The sequence below is a fragment of the Callionymus lyra genome, chromosome 8 (assembly GCF_982586985.1).
Source record: "Callionymus lyra chromosome 8, fCalLyr1.hap1.1, whole genome shotgun sequence".
Lineage (NCBI taxonomy): Eukaryota > Metazoa > Chordata > Actinopteri > Syngnathiformes > Callionymidae > Callionymus > Callionymus lyra.
Window position 1 is genome coordinate 26,417,476 of NC_141825.1, and position 19,334 is coordinate 26,436,809.

General features: G+C 41.8%; 1 protein-coding gene across 1 annotated transcript; it reads right to left on the minus strand.

The window, feature by feature from the left end:
- Window positions 1–150: 150 nt before the first annotated feature.
- ak7b (adenylate kinase 7b) lies at window positions 151–17,932 on the minus strand. The gene is made up of 18 exons (XM_087797957.1): window positions 17,237–17,932; window positions 14,941–15,132; window positions 14,770–14,878; window positions 11,505–11,599; window positions 11,055–11,165; window positions 10,741–10,824; window positions 8,395–8,483; window positions 7,297–7,387; window positions 7,154–7,231; window positions 6,826–6,978; window positions 6,633–6,761; window positions 6,466–6,571; window positions 5,008–5,136; window positions 4,865–4,930; window positions 4,603–4,800; window positions 602–822; window positions 372–530; window positions 151–306 (listed from the first exon to the last, which is right to left on the minus strand). The coding sequence occupies exons 1-18, from the start codon at window positions 17,336–17,338 to the stop codon at window positions 268–270; spliced, it is 2,151 nt and encodes a 716-aa protein (XP_087654083.1). The 5' UTR covers window positions 17,339–17,932; the 3' UTR covers window positions 151–267.
- Between the last annotated feature and the right edge of the window lie 1,402 nt (window positions 17,933–19,334).

The window sequence follows — 19,334 nt, forward strand, 5'->3', positions numbered from 1 at the left end:
ATCCATACTCAGTTTTGTGTGTGTTTTAGTGACAATCTAGTGTGTATGGAGCACTACATTTATATACTAAGAATTGAGACGCACTTACGCACTAAAAATACTAAGTTCAAGGACACAAGTATGTGATTTGAGACACAACATGGTCGCCTTATTTATTCACCTTCTCAAAAGTGTTTGTCGCTATAATAATAACAATGGACTCTAGTGATGATCAGACAAAAGTTGTGCGGCTCAGATGAAGAACCTCAGGAACCATCAGGACGCGGATCAGTACGACACCGGGTTGTTCTTGATCAGATACTCCGCCTGGAAGAAGAAGAAGCCAAGGTCAAGTTTCTCAAACTCATAAAGTAAGTTTTCTCTGGTAGTACCAGGAAATCCACGGGATCCCGAGGCTGGTCCGAGCAGCACTCGATCAGACCCAGGGTCAGTTGTGGCATCACGTGCTTCAGTAGGTAGTTCCTCAGAGGGACGGAGTGAGTCTCCAGAAGATCCTCCTCCTGCGCCCGGACCTTCTTCAACACTGCGCTCTGAGGACAACCACACGTCAACAACACAGGTCCAGGTCCACGAAGACCACGGTTCTGAAGCTCAAACCCACCCACTCGGCCCAGCGCGCCGCTCTCTGCTTGGCCTCCTGCGCCTCCTTGTGCGCCTCGTCCTCCCGCCGCTGCTTCTCCTTCCTCATCCTGGCCTCGGCCAGCTTCCACTCCTCCAGCTCCACCTCCTGGACGCTGCGACCGTAGTTCCTGGGAGACCCCACCATGTCCAGGATCTTCTGCATCAGGAAGTGGTCTTCGCTCTCGCAGCCGCTGTTGATGGCTGAGGACGAAGATCCAGGTGAACAAACATCTTCATGGTCATGAGTTCTAGGGTGAAAGTTCTTAAATGATGGACTTCAAATGTTCTCCAAGATGCAGTGAGTTCCTCATCATGACCATGTTTTACACTCATTACTTTAGAAAGTTGCTCTGAAATCTGGGCGAACAAGAGGTTACGAGAGTCCATTGTGATGTAAATATGGCTTCACTCCTCCTCCAGCTGTAATCACGCCCCACTTTGTTTATACAACGAGTCCCTGGGTGGCCGAGACTTCTGGGATTCATGACGAGCGGTGACAAACCTTGATGTTTGACCAATCACAGCAGAGTGGGTGTGGTTATGGTCGACAAGATTTCATCCCCAGAGAAAGTGTTTTTTAAGTGGGCGGAGCTTAATTTACTAGTGTATTTATTTAAATGAAGAGAGAGTTTTGTACAAACACACACTGATGATACAATAGAGTCACACATCTATTTAAGACACACTTACATCAACACATTAGTTGAACTTTAATAGTTTTTTTGTTTATCCTTCTGGTTTAGACACTAAATAAACTGTTACAACAGTGTAAACAACAAACACATTATAAGATCATGTTTCAACAGTTTAGAGACGAATCCTCTCAGAAAACCTCTGGATTCTCAGGAAACTCGATCTCGTTGATTCGTAAAAGTGCAGGTTTACTTAAAAGAGTTCTGAGCCGCTCTAGTAGAAGAACTCACATTTCTCCTTCAAACTCTTCACTGGTTGCTCTAGTAGAATAACTCACATTTCTCCTTCAAACTCTTCACTGGCCGCTCTAGTAGAAGAACTCACATTTCTCCTTCAAACTCTTCACTGGCTGCTCTAGTAGAAGAACTCACATTTCTCCTTCAAACTCTTCACTGGCCGCTCTAGTAGAAGAACTCACATTTCTCCTTCAAACTCTTCACTGGCCGCTCTAGTAGAAGAACTCACATTTCTCCTTCAAACTCTTCACTGGCTGCTCTAGTAGAAGAACTCACATTTCTCCTTCAAACTCTTCACTGGCCGCTCTAGTAGAAGAACTCACATTTCTCCTTCAAACTCTTCACTGGCTGCTCTAGTAGAAGAACTCACATTTCTCCTTCAAACTCTTCACTGGCCGCTCTAGTAGAAGAACTCACATTTCTCCTTCAAACTCTTCACTGGCTGCTCTAGTAGAAGAACTCACATTTCTCCTTCAAACTCTTCACTGGCCGCTCTAGTAGAAGAACTCACATTTCTCCTTCAAACTCTTCACTGGCCGCTCTAGTAGAAGAACTCACATTTCTCCTTCAAACTCTTCACTGGCCGCTCTAGTAGAAGAACTCACATTTCTCCTTCAAACTCTTCACTGGCCGCTCTAGTAGAAGAACTCACATTTCTCCTTCAAACTCTTCACTGGCCGCTCTAGTAGAAGAACTCACATTTCTCCTTCAAACTCTTCACTGGCCGCTCTAGTAGAAGAACTCACATTTCTCCTTCAAACTCTTCACTGGCTGCTCTAGTAGAAGAACTCACATTTCTCCTTCAAACTCTTCACTGGCTGCTCTAGTAGAAGAACTCACATTTCTCCTTCAAACTCTTCACTGGCTGCTCTAGTAGGAGAACTCACATTTCTCCTTCAAACTCTTCACTGGCTGCTCTAGTAGAAGAACTCGCATTTCTCCTTCAAACTCTTCACTGGCTGCTCTAGTAGAAGAACTCACATTTCTCCTTCAAACTCTTCACTGGCCGCTCTAGTAGAAGAACTCACATTTCTCCTTCAAACTCTTCACTGGCTGCTCTAGTAGAAGAACTCACATTTCTCCTTCAAACTCTTCACTGGCTGCTCTAGTAGAAGAACTCACATTTCTCCTTCAAACTCTTCACTGGCCGCTCTAGTAGAAGAACTCACATTTCTCCTTCAAACTCTTCACTGGCTGCTCTAGTAGAAGAACTCACATTTCTCCTTCAAACTCTTCACTGGCTGCTCTAGTAGAAGAACTCACATTTCTCCTTCAAACTCTTCACTGGCTGCTCTAGTAGAAGAACTCACATTTCTCCTTCAAACTCTTCACTGGCTGCTCTAGTAGAAGAACTCACATTTCTCCTTCAAACTCTTCACTGGCCGCTCTAGTAGAAGAACTCACATTTCTCCTTCAAACTCTTCACTGGCCGCTCTAGTAGAAGAACTCACATTTCTCCTTCAAACTCTTCACTGGCAGCTCTAGTAGAAGAACTCACATTTCTCCTTCAAACTCTTCACTGGCTGCTCTAGTAGAAGAACTCACATTTCTCCTTCAAACTCTTCACTGGCTGCTCTAGTAGGAGAACTCACATTTCTCCTTCAAACTCTTCACTGGCTGCTCTAGTAGAAGAACTCGCATTTCTCCTTCAAACTCTTCACTGGCTGCTCTAGTAGAAGAACTCACATTTCTCCTTCAAACTCTTCACTGGCCGCTCTAGTAGAAGAACTCACATTTCTCCTTCAAACTCTTCACTGGCTGCTCTAGTAGAAGAACTCACATTTCTCCTTCAAACTCTTCACTGGCCGCTCTAGTAGAAGAACTCACATTTCTCCTTCAAACTCTTCACTGGCTGCTCTAGTAGAAGAACTCACATTTCTCCTTCAAACTCTTCACTGGCTGCTCTAGTAGAAGAACTCACATTTCTCCTTCAAACTCTTCACTGGCCGCTCTAGTAGAAGAACTCACATTTCTCCTTCAAACTCTTCACTGGCTGCTCTAGTAGAAGAACTCACATTTCTCCTTCAAACTCTTCACTGACTGCTCTAGTAGAAGAACTCACATTTCTCCTTCAAACTCTTCACTGGCTGCTCTAGTAGAAGAACTCACATTTCTCCTTCAAACTCTTCACTGGCCGCTCTAGTAGAAGAACTCACATTTCTCCTTCAAACTCTTCACTGGCTGCTCTAGTAGAAGAACTCACATTTCTCCTTCAAACTCTTCACTGGCTGCTCTAGTAGAAGAACTCACATTTCTCCTTCAAACTCTTCACTGGCCGCTCTAGTAGAAGAACTCACATTTCTCCTTCAAACTCTTCACTGGCTGCTCTAGTAGAAGAACTCACATTTCTCCTTCAAACTCTTCACTGGCCGCTCTAGTAGAAGAACTCACATTTCTCCTTCAAACTCTTCACTGACTGCTCTAGTAGAAGAACTCACATTTCTCCTTCAAACTCTTCACTGGCTGCTCTAGTAGAAGAACTCACATTTCTCCTTCAAACTCTTCACTGGCTGCTCTAGTAGAAGAACTCACATTTCTCCTTCAAACTCTTCACTGGCCGCTCTAGTAGAAGAACTCACATTTCTCCTTCAAACTCTTCACTGGCTGCTCTAGTAGAAGAACTCACATTTCTCCTTCAAACTCTTCACTGGCTGCTCTAGTAGAAGAACTCACATTTCTCCTTCAAACTCTTCACTGGCCGCTCTAGTAGAAGAACTCACATTTCTCCTTCAAACTCTTCACTGGCTGCTCTAGTAGAAGAACTCACATTTCTCCTTCAAACTCTTCACTGGCCGCTCTAGTAGAAGAACTCACATTTCTCCTTCAAACTCTTCACTGACTGCTCTAGTAGAAGAACTCACATTTCTCCTTCAAACTCTTCACTGGCTGCTCTAGTAGAAGAACTCACATTTCTCCTTCAAACTCTTCACTGGCTGCTCTAGTAGAAGAACTCACATTTCTCCTTCAAACTCTTCTGCCAGTTTCTTTCAGGATCATTTTAAAATTCTGCTTCTTACTTTCAGATCTCTTCAAGAAGTAAAAGTGGACTCACTCAGGTACAGAGTCGGGATCTCCAGCTCGTCGAAGTAATTGACGACCGTCTCGTCCTCCATGTTCTTCTGCCGGTACTTGGCCAGACGCTGGAGGAAACGTTCCTCCTCGTAGTTGTGCTCTTGAGCCACCTTCTCCGACAGGTTGATGACTCGGTCCCTCAGGAACGTGTCGCTCGCCTCCAGATACAAGACGATCTCTGACCAGGAAGAGAAACAACGTTTAACGCCGAGTTCTCAGGGTCTTCAGTGGTGGACCTTCACCTGGGATGATGTTCTTGCTCTGGGACAGGATGTGAGTCGCTTCATCTTCAGACTCGTGGTCTTCAGCTGAAGGATGGGGAACATCGTTCAGTGTGTTTAGTTTGTCTTTCTAGGGGGGTTGTGGGGGTGTTAGGGGGTCTCACCAAAGAAGGTCTCCCTGGCTTGAGGGAACGTCATGGGGAACCCGTCGAGAACGAACCCTTGGTTCTTGCAGGGATTCGACATCAGCTTGTCCTTCATCATCCGGACCAGGAAGTGTTCACTCAGCGACCCTGGTGGACACGATATCATGATGGTATCAGGAGAGATGCAGGAGAACGCTTATTATGGGATGTCATGTTAGCATCTCGACAGATATTTAAATGAGTTACTCAGTGGAAAATAACAATATATTCAACCTTAACCATAAGTATTTCATGAGACTGTATCGATACTTTACAGAACTGTATCCATTAAGAAACATTTTTAACAAGGTTTTTAACTTAATAACTTTTTTTGATCATATTTATTACTCTATGAATCAATGTATTAGTGAGTATTTAATCAATATTTAGATTTGTTTATTCACTTACAATTAACGTTCTCTGCAGCTAAAGGAACAATAAAAGTCTGGGAGATCAGATGACTGAGGACAGGAGGATACAGTGAGTCCAGAAGCTTTTAAAGCTGATGTTTGGACATACTTTTGTTATCTCTGGGTCAAGGTGACCCGAAAGACCTGTAAACAAACGTGTTTGTGGTATCCCTTGTGTTATCTCTGGGTCAAGGTGCCCCGAAAGACCTGTGAACAAATGTGTTTGTGGTATCCCTTGTGTTATCTCTGGGTCAAGGGGACCCAAAGGCCGGAAAACAAATGTGTTTGTGGTATCCCTTGTGCCGTCTCTGGGTCAAGGGGACCCGAAAGACCTGTAAACAAATGTGTGTGTGGTATCCCTTGTGTTATCTCTGGGTCAAGGGGACCCAAAGGCCGGAAAACAAATGTGTTTGTGGTATCCCTTGTGCCGTCTCAGGGTCAAGGGGACCTGAAAGACCTGTAAACAAATGTGTGTGTGGTATCCCTTGTGTTATCTCTGGGTCAAGGTGACCCGAAAGACCTGTGAACAAATGTGTTTGTGGTATCCCTTGTGTTATCTCTGGGTCAAGGTGACCCGAAAGACCTGTGAACAAATGTGTTTGTGGTATCCCTTGTGTTATCTCTGGGTCAAGGTGACCCGAAAGACCTGTAAACAAATGTGTTTGTGGTATTCCTTGTGTCGTCTCTGGGTCAAGGAGACCTGAAAGACCTGTAAACAAATGTGTTTGTGGTATCCCTTGTGTTATCTCTGGGTCAAGGTGACCCGAAAGACCTGTAAACAAATGTGTTTGTGGTATCCCTTGTGTCGTCTCTGGGTCAAGGTGACCCGAAAGACCTGTAAACAAATGTGTTTGTGGTATCCCTTGTGTTATCTCTGGGTCAAGGAGACCCGAAGGCCGGAAAACAAATGTGTTTGTGGTATCCCTTGTGTTATCTCTGGGTCAGAGGACCCTCAGGTAACACAAGGGTTCAAGAGGAAACCAAGGCTCATGTCAACTCTCTGTTGAAAGTGTTCCAATGGCTTCACCTCCATTCTGCTCCATGTCTTCCTTCAGGTCACCCAGAAGTTTCTTCTCCTCCAGAGCGGCGTCCTCGCTCTCTTCGTCCGAGTCGGCGTTCTGCACCACGTCCTCCTGCCGAGTCCGTCGTCCAACATCAGAGTCTGTCTCTCACACAAGTGGAGGTTTTATTTACCAGTTGCGCGAGAGCTTCGGCGACGGTTTCCTTCACGGTGACGTGATGCAGTCGGTAGTGTCCGCAGATGCGCTCGGACACGGTGGTCTTCCCCACCGCGGGGGGTCCGATGGCGCACAGACGGATGGGCTGGTGAGGACGAGGAGACGCTCAGATGCCGTCCATACGTTGGGAGGAGTCGACGAGAACCTACCAGCAGGCCTCGGGTCTGACGGTACTCCTCCACCACGATCTCCATGTTCTCCACCAGCCCGGACTCGCACACCCAGTTGATGTTGTCGAACAACTCCCGGAGATGGACCGCCTCCATCTGAAGGTTGACGTGCAGCGAGTCGATCTCCATGTACTGTCAAGATCACACGTCAGGTTTCAGACGTCGGGTCTGAGCCTCGACTCAAATCGCAACAGGCGCCGAAATCCTTCACAAAGTCCAACCAAACCAAACACTTCTTCCTTATTTTATCTTAACGACATCTTCACATGTCACCATGACAACAGGAACATTCACGTGGTCTACTTACGCTGAAGTGCGGGTCCAGGTAAATGTCCTCGAAGGGCCTCTGGACGATTTTCCCGGGTCCGAGTACAGTCGAGACGGACTGTGAAAAAAGAACGAAGTCGACCCGTCAGTAGATGTCGAGGGTGTGGATCCGAAGAGAGCGACCTTCACGATCTCCTCCATGTTGTTGTTGGCGGCGTCCACGGCGAGAAGGTAGTACGGCTGAGGCGGGAAATCGATGACGTTATGGATGACGCTGGAAACGCAGAGTGAGGTGATGAACGTTTGTATCATCTGAGGATGAGTCTCTGAACAGAACCATCATGAGAATCAAACATCTAACATGAGCTGACGGCGTAACACCTGCCTGTCAAGATTGATTGATTTACGACTCTGTCTATCATGCAGGAAGTGACACATTTCCAAGGTACAACTTCTCAAAACATTCTTCAGTGAAGAATTATAAAATGGTCACAGTTTCCTTTTTAATCCTTGCGTTGCCCCTGGGTCAAGGTGACCCGGTCGCCTAGAGACAACACAACGGGAACCTCAAGCAAACTTGTTTTTGGGCCTCCAGGTCACTTTGACCCAGAAGCAACACAAGGGGTTACACAAACACATTTGTTTTCGGGCCTCCAGGCCTGTTTGACCCAGAAGCAACACAAGGGGTTACACAAACACATTTGTTTTTCGGGCTTCCAGGTCACTTTGACCCAGAAGAAACACAAGGGGTAACACAAACACATTTGTTTTTCGGGCCTCTGGGTCAACTTGACCATGAAGAAACACAAGAGGTAACACAAACACATTTGTTTTCAGGCCTCCGGGTCACCTTGACCCAGAAGAAACACAAGGGGTAACAAAAACACATTTATTTTCAGGCCTCCGGGTCACCTTGACCCAGAAGCAACACAGGGGGTTACACAAACACATTTGTTTTCGGGCCTCCAGGTCACTTTGACCCAGAAGCAACACAGGGGGTTACACAAACACATTTGTTTTTGGGCCTTCAGGTCAGTTTGACCCAGAAGAAACACAAGGGGTAACAAAAACACATTTATTTTCAGGCCTCCGGGTCACCTTGACCCAGAAGCAACACAAGGGGTTACACAGACACGTTTGTTTTTCAGGCCTGCGGGTCAACTTGACCCGGATATAACAACAAGGGTTAAAACTATAAAACTAGCCGAACAAACTTGAGCCAGATTGAACCAAACATGATACATTTCCACTTCGAAGAAATCATTTGAAGAAACCTCTCACCTCGCCAGCGCGTTGACGTGGATGGTTGGTATGAAGTTGTTGCCACTTCCGTAAATAGGAATTTCCTTTTCCTCGCCCAACCACGACATCTGAACTCAATTAGAAAACATTTGTTACCACAATGACAACAGTTTGTATCAAATACATGTCACGAAACAATTCTTTAACCAGACTCTCAATTCCAGCCTATTAATAACCCTTACGTTATCTCAGGGTCACGGTGACCCGAAGGCCCGAAAACAAGTAAGTAAGTAAGTAAGTAAGTAATATTTATTTATATAGCGCTTTTCGAGACCAGGGTCACAAAGCGCTTAAACAATCAAAACAATACTCAAAACAGTACATACTTCAAAGATCAAGACAACACCGAGAACAACACAGGAGTTCGAGAAATTCAAGAAAAAGCCTGAACAAATAGAAACGTCTTAAGATGTTTCTTAAAGGAGTCAGTAGATCATCAAGAGCAAAGAGAGAGAAGATCGTTCCAAAGCTTAGGAGCAACAGCCTGAAAAGATTTCTCTCCTCTGGTCCTGAACCGTGTGCGTGGAACCATAAGTAGATTCTGATCCACAGACCTCAGAGCCCGAGCTGGGGTGTAAGGCTGGATCAGATCAGTGATGTAAGGAAGGTCTGACCATGAATAGATCTGAAAGTAAGAACCAGAATTTTAAAGTTGATCCTGAAAGAAACTGGAAGCCAGTGAAGAGTTTGAAGGATCGGAGAAATGTGAGTTCTTCTACTAGAGCGGCTCAGAATTCTGGCTGCAGAGTTTTGTATGAACTGCAGGCGAGAAGATCCTTCTTGTTAAGACATGAAAACAAACAGTTACAATAGTCTAGGCGAGAAGAAACAAACGCATGGATTATAAGATCCAGATCATGTTGTGACAACATTTTCCTAAGTTTAGAGATTTTTCTCAGTTGAAGGAAACAGTTTCTGGTCAGTTTTCTTCAGTGTTGAACAAGAGACATGTCTTTATCAAATACAACACCCAGGTTTCTCAGGCTCAGTTTGACAGACTGACCTAAGTCACCCAAGTACTGACTCAACCCTGGAATCTTATCATCAGGAACAATCACCAGTGTTTAAGTTTTGTCCACATTTAGCTGTAAAGTGTTTTCACTCATTGTTTGATTTCTAGCAAACAATTGACTAAGCTGTTCAGCCTTTGGGGCTCAGTTGGATCAAAAGAGCCGCCGGCGCGTCGTGATAAGTGTTTCTGGTATCCCCGGTGTTTCTCAGTGTCAAGATGAACGACCTCGACCACTGCATATGTGACCCAGAGACAGCACAAGGGATACCAGGAACACCTTTTTTTTTTCTTCTGGCCTCCGGGTCACTCTGACCCTGAAATAAGACAGGGGTTAATGGTTCACGAAGATAAAAAGAGTAAAACAAAGGGGATATTCATAGTGTGGTTAATAATAGGGCTGCGCGATATTGGAAATAAGTGCGATATTCCATATTGGTGTCTTGAATTGCGATATCGATGTTTTAGCGATATATTTTTATCTCACCTAAAAATGTAGCCGCGTGCAGTCGAGTACTGAAGTGAAGGTCTGGGGTTTATAGAAGGAAAACAATGCATTGTTTTCACTTTTGTTTATTACCGCGCTAGAAAAATATCAACATAACACTCAGTCTCGCGGGACTTGCATCGGTTTCCCGCTAAAACTGAGCGACATCAGAGAGGAGCCGCCGGCGTGTCGCGATATCACCAAATCAATAATAAATCCTTGTACACGCACACATAACACTTTATAAATGACGCTAACAACTTAGCTCGTTAGCATACGGTGAAGACAGACAGGTTTGTTTGGAAGTTCACGATCTTCTAAGAAAACAACTGAGACGAGATGAAAAGTTCTTACAATATGTTGCTTTAACAAAGGAGGTTGAAAGAGACGAGTGACTGGATCACTAGTGTTTGACTAGATCAGAAGTTAGTATTACTTCCGTGTATATACTGAGCCAAGATGCGTCGCCATAGCAACCGAGCCTAACAAGCTGCGCCGCACAGTTCACAGACGGACGGAGACGTAAACAACAACGAGACATAGAAGTACAAAATGACAACTTTACAGAACGTGACACTGATTGGTCGAAGTGTGTATTTAAGAAATGCTTGATTTATACAATAACAAATGATACATTTTCACATGTTTTCCATATGCGTATCACACGTGCCAATATCACGATATCTATATTTTTCCGATATATCGTGCAGGCCTAGTTAATAATGAGAAACATGTCAAGGACCTGTTAAAAATATAGTCGTCATATTTGTGAAGCTGTTAAATTACGAACAGAATTGTAGCCGTTAGATTAAAATAAATGACCTCTGACCTTGAAGAACACATGGAAGATCTGTTCTCCCATCCCGTACTGAAGGGCCGACACCACCACATACGTGGGAAACATGGTCTTGTTCTGCAGGAGTGGAAAGTGGATCAGAGACTGAAACAATAACAGATGGAAACTAATACAAAAGAGCCCTCAGGTTATCCAGAGGTACTGCAGGTTCTATGAATGAGTGAGCAAGAGTTCAAGGGTTACAGTCTAGCTGCCAACAGATGGTAAATGCATGGAACCGAAGAACAATGACATGGATCTTGTAGAAAAGTTAGTTAGAAGACCAAGTACGCTTAACCAGAACTTACCGTTTTGCCCAGTTTCACCACCTTCTTCTCAAGGTCAATGTGTTTTCGGAAGTTGGGATGTGCTCTTCTCGTCCGGAAATTTGCGTCGGTGAAAGGAAGGTCCTCGTCGTCCTGTTCCGAAAAAGAAAAAAGATGAACACACACATACACGTTTAGATCACTTTCAAGGACATATTAACACCGGATCACAACACCCTACATTTGTAAGGTTGTGTTGTGGTTTGGAGGTTGTCTGAAACATTTACTAGTTGTAAAAAGATGCCACCATTTTAAAAAAGACAACGTTTTTCCAATAGACAAGATTCCCGAAATCGATTTTGGATTGTTCTTTGAAAAATGTCCACGATTCTTAGTTAAGTAAACACACTTATTTTAAAATATGTTCAGATCGACATGATAGTGTCGTACTAAAGCCATTCCGTCTGCGAAATGAACAGCGAGGGAACATACGTGTTGATCAGGTTTGCTGATGGCCCAGGTCATCACTGTGGAGATGAGGATGAAGGTCTTGGTTTTCGTGAAGTCGGCCATGTTGTGATGGAGAGCTTTGACCAGATCAAGACAAATCAGTTAAATGAAATTTACAGTAAGAGATTGTGACCTAAGACCTTGTTTTAAGAGAGATTTATTCTCAATGTCAGGTTTAAAGCAAGAAAAAACTAAATTATTGCAACTACACTCATACTTCCTGTTAAAGGCAGTTTGGTAAACATTCCATCATATCCTTTTTTCATTATGAAACTTCTGTGTTGTTTTTTTTACTTTGTTTCCTGAGTTTGTCCTGGACCACCACGCCTGTTGCTGTGCCTGCAACTGATAAACTCACCAGCTGCCTTTTAACCACATCTTCCCCAGCAACAGGCGCCAGATTGTCAACATTGGACTATGTTTCTCTTAAATCTCGTTCATTTTTCATCGAGTTCCTTGCCTACTTTTCGACATGTTAGTGAGCAGGTGTGTTTCAATCTCCCTCAATTTGTTCTCCACTCGCTTTTAGTTGAACTGCGATTTGGAAACGTATTATTTTGACCCTTCCACGTGGATTTTGTTTTGATCTGTAGTGTGCGCTCTTAGTAAACCCTGCCTCTAGTGTTGTCTGGTGTGTCCACACATTCAGGTGCCAATCTTTTCTTTCTGCCCAATACTTTTTTGGCTCCTTTCGTAATCGTGTCCTGAGTTTTAGAGACTGTACTATTAAAACAACAAACTAATCCCCAAAACTGCTTCCACAAAATGAAAATGGTGGCTTTTGTTTTTTATTTGCATACATCTCAATTTTAAACACTAACATAAACATTTGCTGTGTCTCAAATCACATACTTCTCTTAGTATACTAGAAGTTAGTATCATCAGGATAGTGTACGTACTAACTAGTAACTAATCCTCCACAGATAGTATGTCTCAAATCAAACTCTGCTGCTACACACTAACAGGAAATGACACAACAGCTTCTTCTTCTACTACTATTTAAGGATGATTTCAACCAGCTGTAGGAACACTATCGCCACCTGCTGGCAGCACGTTTTGTAAGTTCGGAAAAAGAAATAAAGAAAAAATATGAGAAACGAAATATTCGCGAGATATTTAAGCTGGTATCAGCAGCGAAGACGTGTCGTCCTCCTACTGCTGCTGAAAATACACCTGTAAGTATATGTATGTATGTATATATGTATATATACAGTGCCTTGCGAAAGTATTCGGCCCCCTTGAACCTTTCAACATTTCGCCACATTTCAGGCTTCAAACATAAAGATATAAAATTTTAATTTTTTGTCATGAATCAACAACAAGTGGGACACAATCGTGAAGTGGAACGAAATTTATTGGATAATTTAAACTTTTTTAACAAATAAAAAACTGAAAAGTGGGGCGTGCAATATTATTCGGCCCCCTTGCGCTAATACTTTGTAGCGCCACCTTTTGCTGCAATTACAGCTGCAAGTCTCTTGGGGTATGTCTCTATCAGTTTTGCACATCGAGAGACTGGAATTCTTGCCCATTCTTCCTTGCAAAACAGCTCGAGCTCAGTGAGGTTGGATGGAGAGCGTTTGTGAACAGCAGTCTTCAGCTCTTTCCACAGATTCTCGATTGGATTCAGGTCTGGACTTTGACTTGGCCATTCTAACACCTGGATACGTCTATTTGTGAACCATTCCATTGTAGATTTGGCTTTATGTTTTGGATCATTGTCCTGTTGGAAGATAAATCTCCGTCCCAGTCTCAGGTCTTTTGCAGACTCCAACAGGTTTTCTTCCAGAATGGTCCTGTATTTGGCTCCATCCATCTTCCCATCAATTTTAGCCATCTTCCCTGTCCCTGCTGAAGAAAAGCAGGCCCAAACCATGATGCTGCCACCACCATGTTTGACAGTGGGGATGGTGTGTTCAGGGTGATGAGCTGTGTTGCTTTTACGCCAAACATATCGTTTTGCATTGTGGCCAAAAAGTTCGATTTTGGTTTCATCTGACCAGAGCACCTTCTTCCACATGTTTGGTGTGTCTCCCAGGTGGCTTGTGGCAAACTTTAAACAAGACTTTTTATGGATATCTTTGAGAAATGGCTTTCTTCTTGCCACTCTTCCATAAAGGCCAGATTTGTGCAGTGCACGACTGATTGTTGTCCTATGGACAGACTCTCCCACCTCAGCTGTAGTTATCTGCAGTTCATCCAGAGTGATCATGGGCCTCTTGGCTGCATCTCTGATCAGTCTTCTCCTTGTTTGAGATGAAAGTTTGGAGGGACGGCCGGGTCTTGGTAGATTTGCAGTGGTCTGATACTCCTTCCATTTCAATATAATTGCTTGCACAGTGCTCCTTGAGATGTTTAAAGCTTGGGAAATCTTTTTGTATCCAAATCCGGCTTTAAACTTCTCCACAACAGTATCTGGGACCTGCCTGGTGTGTTCCTTTGTCTTCATGGTTCTCTCTGCGCTTTAAACAGAACCCTGAGACTATGAAAGAGCAGGTGCATTTATACGGAGACTTGATTACACACAGGTGCATTCTATTTATCATCATCAGTCATTTAGGACAACATTGGATCATTCAAAGATCCTCACTGAACTTCTGGAGTGAGTTTGCTGCACTGAAAGTAAAGGGGCCGAATAATATTGCACGCCCCACTTTTCAGTTTTTTATTTGTTAAAAAAGTTTAAATTATCCAATAAATTTCGTTCCACTTCACGATTGTGTCAAACTTGTTGTTGATTCATGACAAAAAATTAAAATTTTATATCTTTATGTTTGAAGCCTGAAATGTGGCGAAATGTTGAAAGGTTCAAGGGGGCCGAATACTTTCGCAAGGCACTGTATATATATATATATATATATATATATGACGTAACTTCCGTTTAAAACGTCACTAAGATGGAGACGTTTAGTGTATAAAGTGTCCATTGATCCATACTCAGTTGTGTGTGTGTTTTAGTGTCAAGTTAGTGTGTATGGAGCACTACATTTACATACTAAGAATTGAGACGCACTTATGCAATAAAAATACTAACTTTGAGTACACAAGTATGCGATTTGAGACACAGCATGTGTCTTTTTGAAAGTCGCATTTTCTATAATCACTTTTTGTTTGTGTTGGTCTTCTTTGTGCTTGAGTTGTCGGAATGAAGACAACGATCTAGTATTTTATCTTATACTTGTTATTTCCCAAAGTAATACATTGATATATATATATTGTAGAAGGGCTCTTCCAGGTGGTTACTCACCTGCGAGGGCCCAGGAGGCGTCCTCCACCTGGTCTGGATGATGTGTGATGTTATAGACGATCACGTCACACTTCATCATCTTCAGCAGGATGTCTTCCCTGCTTTGTTGCTGGAACAGAAACAAACACGGGATTGAATTTAAAAAGTTGTTACATTTGAAGCGTCACTTACAAAATACTGTTCTTTAAGCCACGTGACTTCGGCGGACTCGTCCTGGACCGTCCCGACCACGTGGAAAGCCGGAGCTGCATTAGGACCTGAGGCTCCTTTGTCTTTCTCCTCTTCATTTTTCTCCTCTAGCTCTCTTTCCACATCGTCCTCCAAGATTTCTGGATTCCCTCCGATCAGACGTTCGGACAGAAACTACACCAGACATTTTTTTTTTTAAGGAAATACAAACAAATATTGGTTAGAATTTACACCATTTACATTGTTTTGTTATCCAGTTTTACGTCAATATGCAGGTGATTTCACAGTTAACAAGGGGTAAGTAAGTTGGTAAGTAATGGTTAATTATAAATTTATTTCTAGACCAGGGTCACAAAGAACTTTAACAATCAAAATAATACACAGTTAAAATATATACAGTACTTTAAAAGATCAAGAGACATAAGACAAACACAGGAGTCTCAAAATGCCATTTAAAGTATATATTTTAACTGTGTATTGTTTTGATTGTTAAAGCAGTTTGTGACCCTGGTCTAGAACCATCTTTACAAATAACTAATACTTACATTACTTACTTAATTACTTGAAATTACCTGCATATTGATATACAACTGGATAACAAACCAATGTAAATGGTGTAAATTCTAACCAATATTTTTACAGTCTGTGATTCATTTGTAACTAACAAACACACCTGTACTGTGACCTTCACGAACTAACTAATGTGTAAGTAACATATCATCTATTATCATTTGAACTATCATTGATATCGTAAATAGCTAGTACATGATCTGGATCTTATAATCCATGTGTTTGTGTCGTTTACACTATTTTAACAGTTTATTTTGTGTCTAAACCAGAAGGATGTGTCTCGCCTGCAGTTCATACAAAACTCTGCAGCCAGAATCCTGAGCCGCTCTAGTAGAAGAACTCACATTTCTCCTTCAAACTCTTCACTGGCTGCCAGTTTCTTTCAGGATCATTTTAAAATTCTGGTTCTTACTTTCAGATCTATTCATGGTCAGACCTTCCATCAGTGATCTGATCCAGACTTACACCCCAGCTCGGGCTCTGAGGTCTGTGGATCAGAATCTACTGATGGTTCCTGAACTTCCGGACCAGAGGAGAGAAATCCTTCCAGACTGTTGCTCCTACGCTTTGGAACCATCTCTGTGTTTGATGATCTACTGACTCCTTCAAGAAACATCTGTGTTTGATGATCTACTGACTCCTTCAAGAAACATCTGTGTTTGATGATCTACTGACTCCTTCAAGAAACATCTGTGTTTGATGATCTACTGACTCCTTCAAGAAACATCTGTGTTTGATGATCTACTGACTCCTTCAAGAAACATCTGTGTTTGATGATCTACTGACTCCTTCAAGAAACATCTGTGTTTGATGATCTACTGACTCCTTCAAGACACATCTGTGTTTGATGATCTACTGACTCCTTCAAGAAACATCCGTGTTTGATGATCTACTGACTCCTTCAAGAAACATCTGTGTTTGATGATCTACTGACTCCTTCAAGAAACATCTGTGTTTGATGATCTACTGACTCCTTCAAGAAACATCTGTGTTTGATGATCTACTGACTCCTTCAAGAAACATCTATGTTTGATGATCTACTGACTCCTTCAAGAAACATCTGTGTTTGATGATCTACTGACTCCTTCAAGAAACATCTGTGTTTGATGATCTACTGACTCCTTCAAGAAACATCTGTGTTTGATGATCTACTGACTCCTTCAAGAAACATCTGTGTTTGATGATCTACTGACTCCTTCAAGAAACATTTCAAGACTTTTATTTGAGCTTTTCCTTGATTCTCTGAGACTCCTGTGTTTGTCTTATGTGTCTTGACTTTTTAAGCTAATATTTTATTGAGTATTGTTTTGATTGTTTACACGCTTTGTGACCCTGGTCTGGAAAAGCGCTGTATAAATATAAATTACTTACTTACATTTTGTTACTATAATAGACGCACCAAGAAAACTACTTACCTAACGAAAGAAAATAATGTACCATTCACCTTTTACTTAGATTAATATAATAAACTAATAATATATTATTAGAGACCCAAAACATGCGCCAAAAAAGTGAAGTCTTGTGAAATTAGGATAAACAGTTAGAAGCTAAATACTTGTTTTCTCAACCATCAAACTTCAGTAAAGATAACATGTAAAGGATTATCTATCAAATGGATATTTGTCATTTTATAACAACAATATTCTTGTATTTAATAACAATGCTAAGTAGGATCATAAACACGTCAAAATGAATCCGTTTATCTTACCTTAGAAATGTATTTGGAAGAGTACAAGTCCACGTCATTGATGAAAACTCGCTTCAGTGTCTTTTTCACGGTTTCTTTTGGCGGGTCGTTGAAGTAAGACATTATGAAATAGTATAAATAAATATTATTATAAATAAAACATTATTTGTGGAACAACGTAGCGTTTACATTGTAACGCAGCGTCATTTCTGCTTCATGTATATAAATATAAGACGTAAAATAAATGGCTTTGATGTTTCATCTTCTCGTTTGACTTTTATCTTCTAAAAACAAACATTTCCAAAGACGTTCCGCCTCAACAGTAATGAACATATGTTGCTGTTTGTCTTTAGTGTGTTTGTGTGAAGATTAAATCACAATAACGTATCTTTTTAAGGACATGTGAGTAAATATTTCAGTTTTGAGTCGATTGTACGGTGGCCCATAAGGGCAATAACACAACTACATTAAAGTACATTAAAGTACATTAAACTACACACAACAATAAACTGTACAACATCAGTTTAGATCAGAAACAGGTAGATTTCTAGAGAAGTCGGAGCCAATTGGAGGAAGCCGGCTATTTCTTCTCGTCGCTGATTGGACAAGCGGTGCGGAAATGCTCGCTGATTGGCTGACAGGCGTCAGTACTCCAGCCAGGTGTCCGGCACACGAAGAAGACATTGTTGGAGACAAAGTTGTCCAAAAAAAATGACGGTGAAGGTTCTTGTCAGTGCAGGATCGGGGCAGAATACAGTATCCCGGCTGCGCATGTGCGGTGACGTCGCAAACTTGATGACGTCACTACGTTCTCTCACAGAGACAAAAGTCGTTCAGGTGCATTTTCTGTCCCCCCCACTTCCTACGTGATGACGTCACACGCTGCATACGCGAACGTCTCTTTAAAATATTTTTATGAGTCAAAGAAACGTCAATAGATAGTTTGTATGATACTTTTTACCACATATAAAACATTTATATTGACAAAAAGACGATCTTCGTCAACCTGATCCCTTTCCGTTCTTTCATTTCCTGGTCTGACGACACACGTGACTTCGACCCAAACGGAAGTGCCCGCGCTACATGTTACGAAGCCGCTGATTGGCTGAAACTGTTTTACTAATAATAAAGTACAATGCAATATAAATTGTTAGTTGGAGTTCCGAAATAATTCCCTTTTAACAAAACTAAAATGATATAATTTTTATTCTTTCTATAAATCATTCAAGTCTGTAGTTCGGATCATAAACACGTCAGTAATTATTTAGTTTTTCTCACAACAAAGCAAAGATCTTTGACAGCAGCTCGGAAGTGCAAACATCCCACCTGGAGGTAAACATTACAAATAAGTGATAAATACATTAATGAAGTTTGTACTTTTTATCTGTCAGGAAAAAAACCCATAAAGTTTCACGTATTAAGTTGTCAGAAAATGTCTCTTTTCTTGCTCAATTGTCTTCTATATAAGGTAAGGTAAGGTAAGGTAAGGTAAAACTTTATTGATCCCTCAGGAGGTCTCCTTCGGGAAATTGTTTTTTTCCAACAGCCAGCAATTTTCCATAAACAATACAAAATAATAAATAAAAATAAAATAAGAAGAAGAACATAAAGAGAAAAAGAACAAGATGATACAATCTAAGTCTAAAGATAAAGACAAAGAAAAACAACAAAGACAAAGGATACAAAGACTAACATAGAACACAACATCCAGATACTCTCACTCCACTCCTGTATCATGTATGTATCATGTATTCAAATATTAATATTGTTATTTGGTTGTCTTCGTTTTTTCTACCCCTGAGATGCGGATCCTGATGTTGACAGTTTTTATGGAATACCGTAAGAAATAAAAAAAAAGAGACAAACAAGTGTTTATTTGTGATAAACCTTTAGCACAGAGCGAACTTCCGATAAAAACTGTTCGGGTCGTAGTGACTTATTACTCGTTTCAGTCGTTGTTATATCATGTGTGTGAGCGCTTGACAGTTTAAAGTGAGTCTGTGCGTCATTTTAGAAGTGTATCTGTAACGTAGCAGTCCTTTGAGCATGCGCATTGAGTACTTTTTCATGTCCTACGTCACGTTTATAAAGGATTTCCGGTTCTAAATGCTTCATCTCC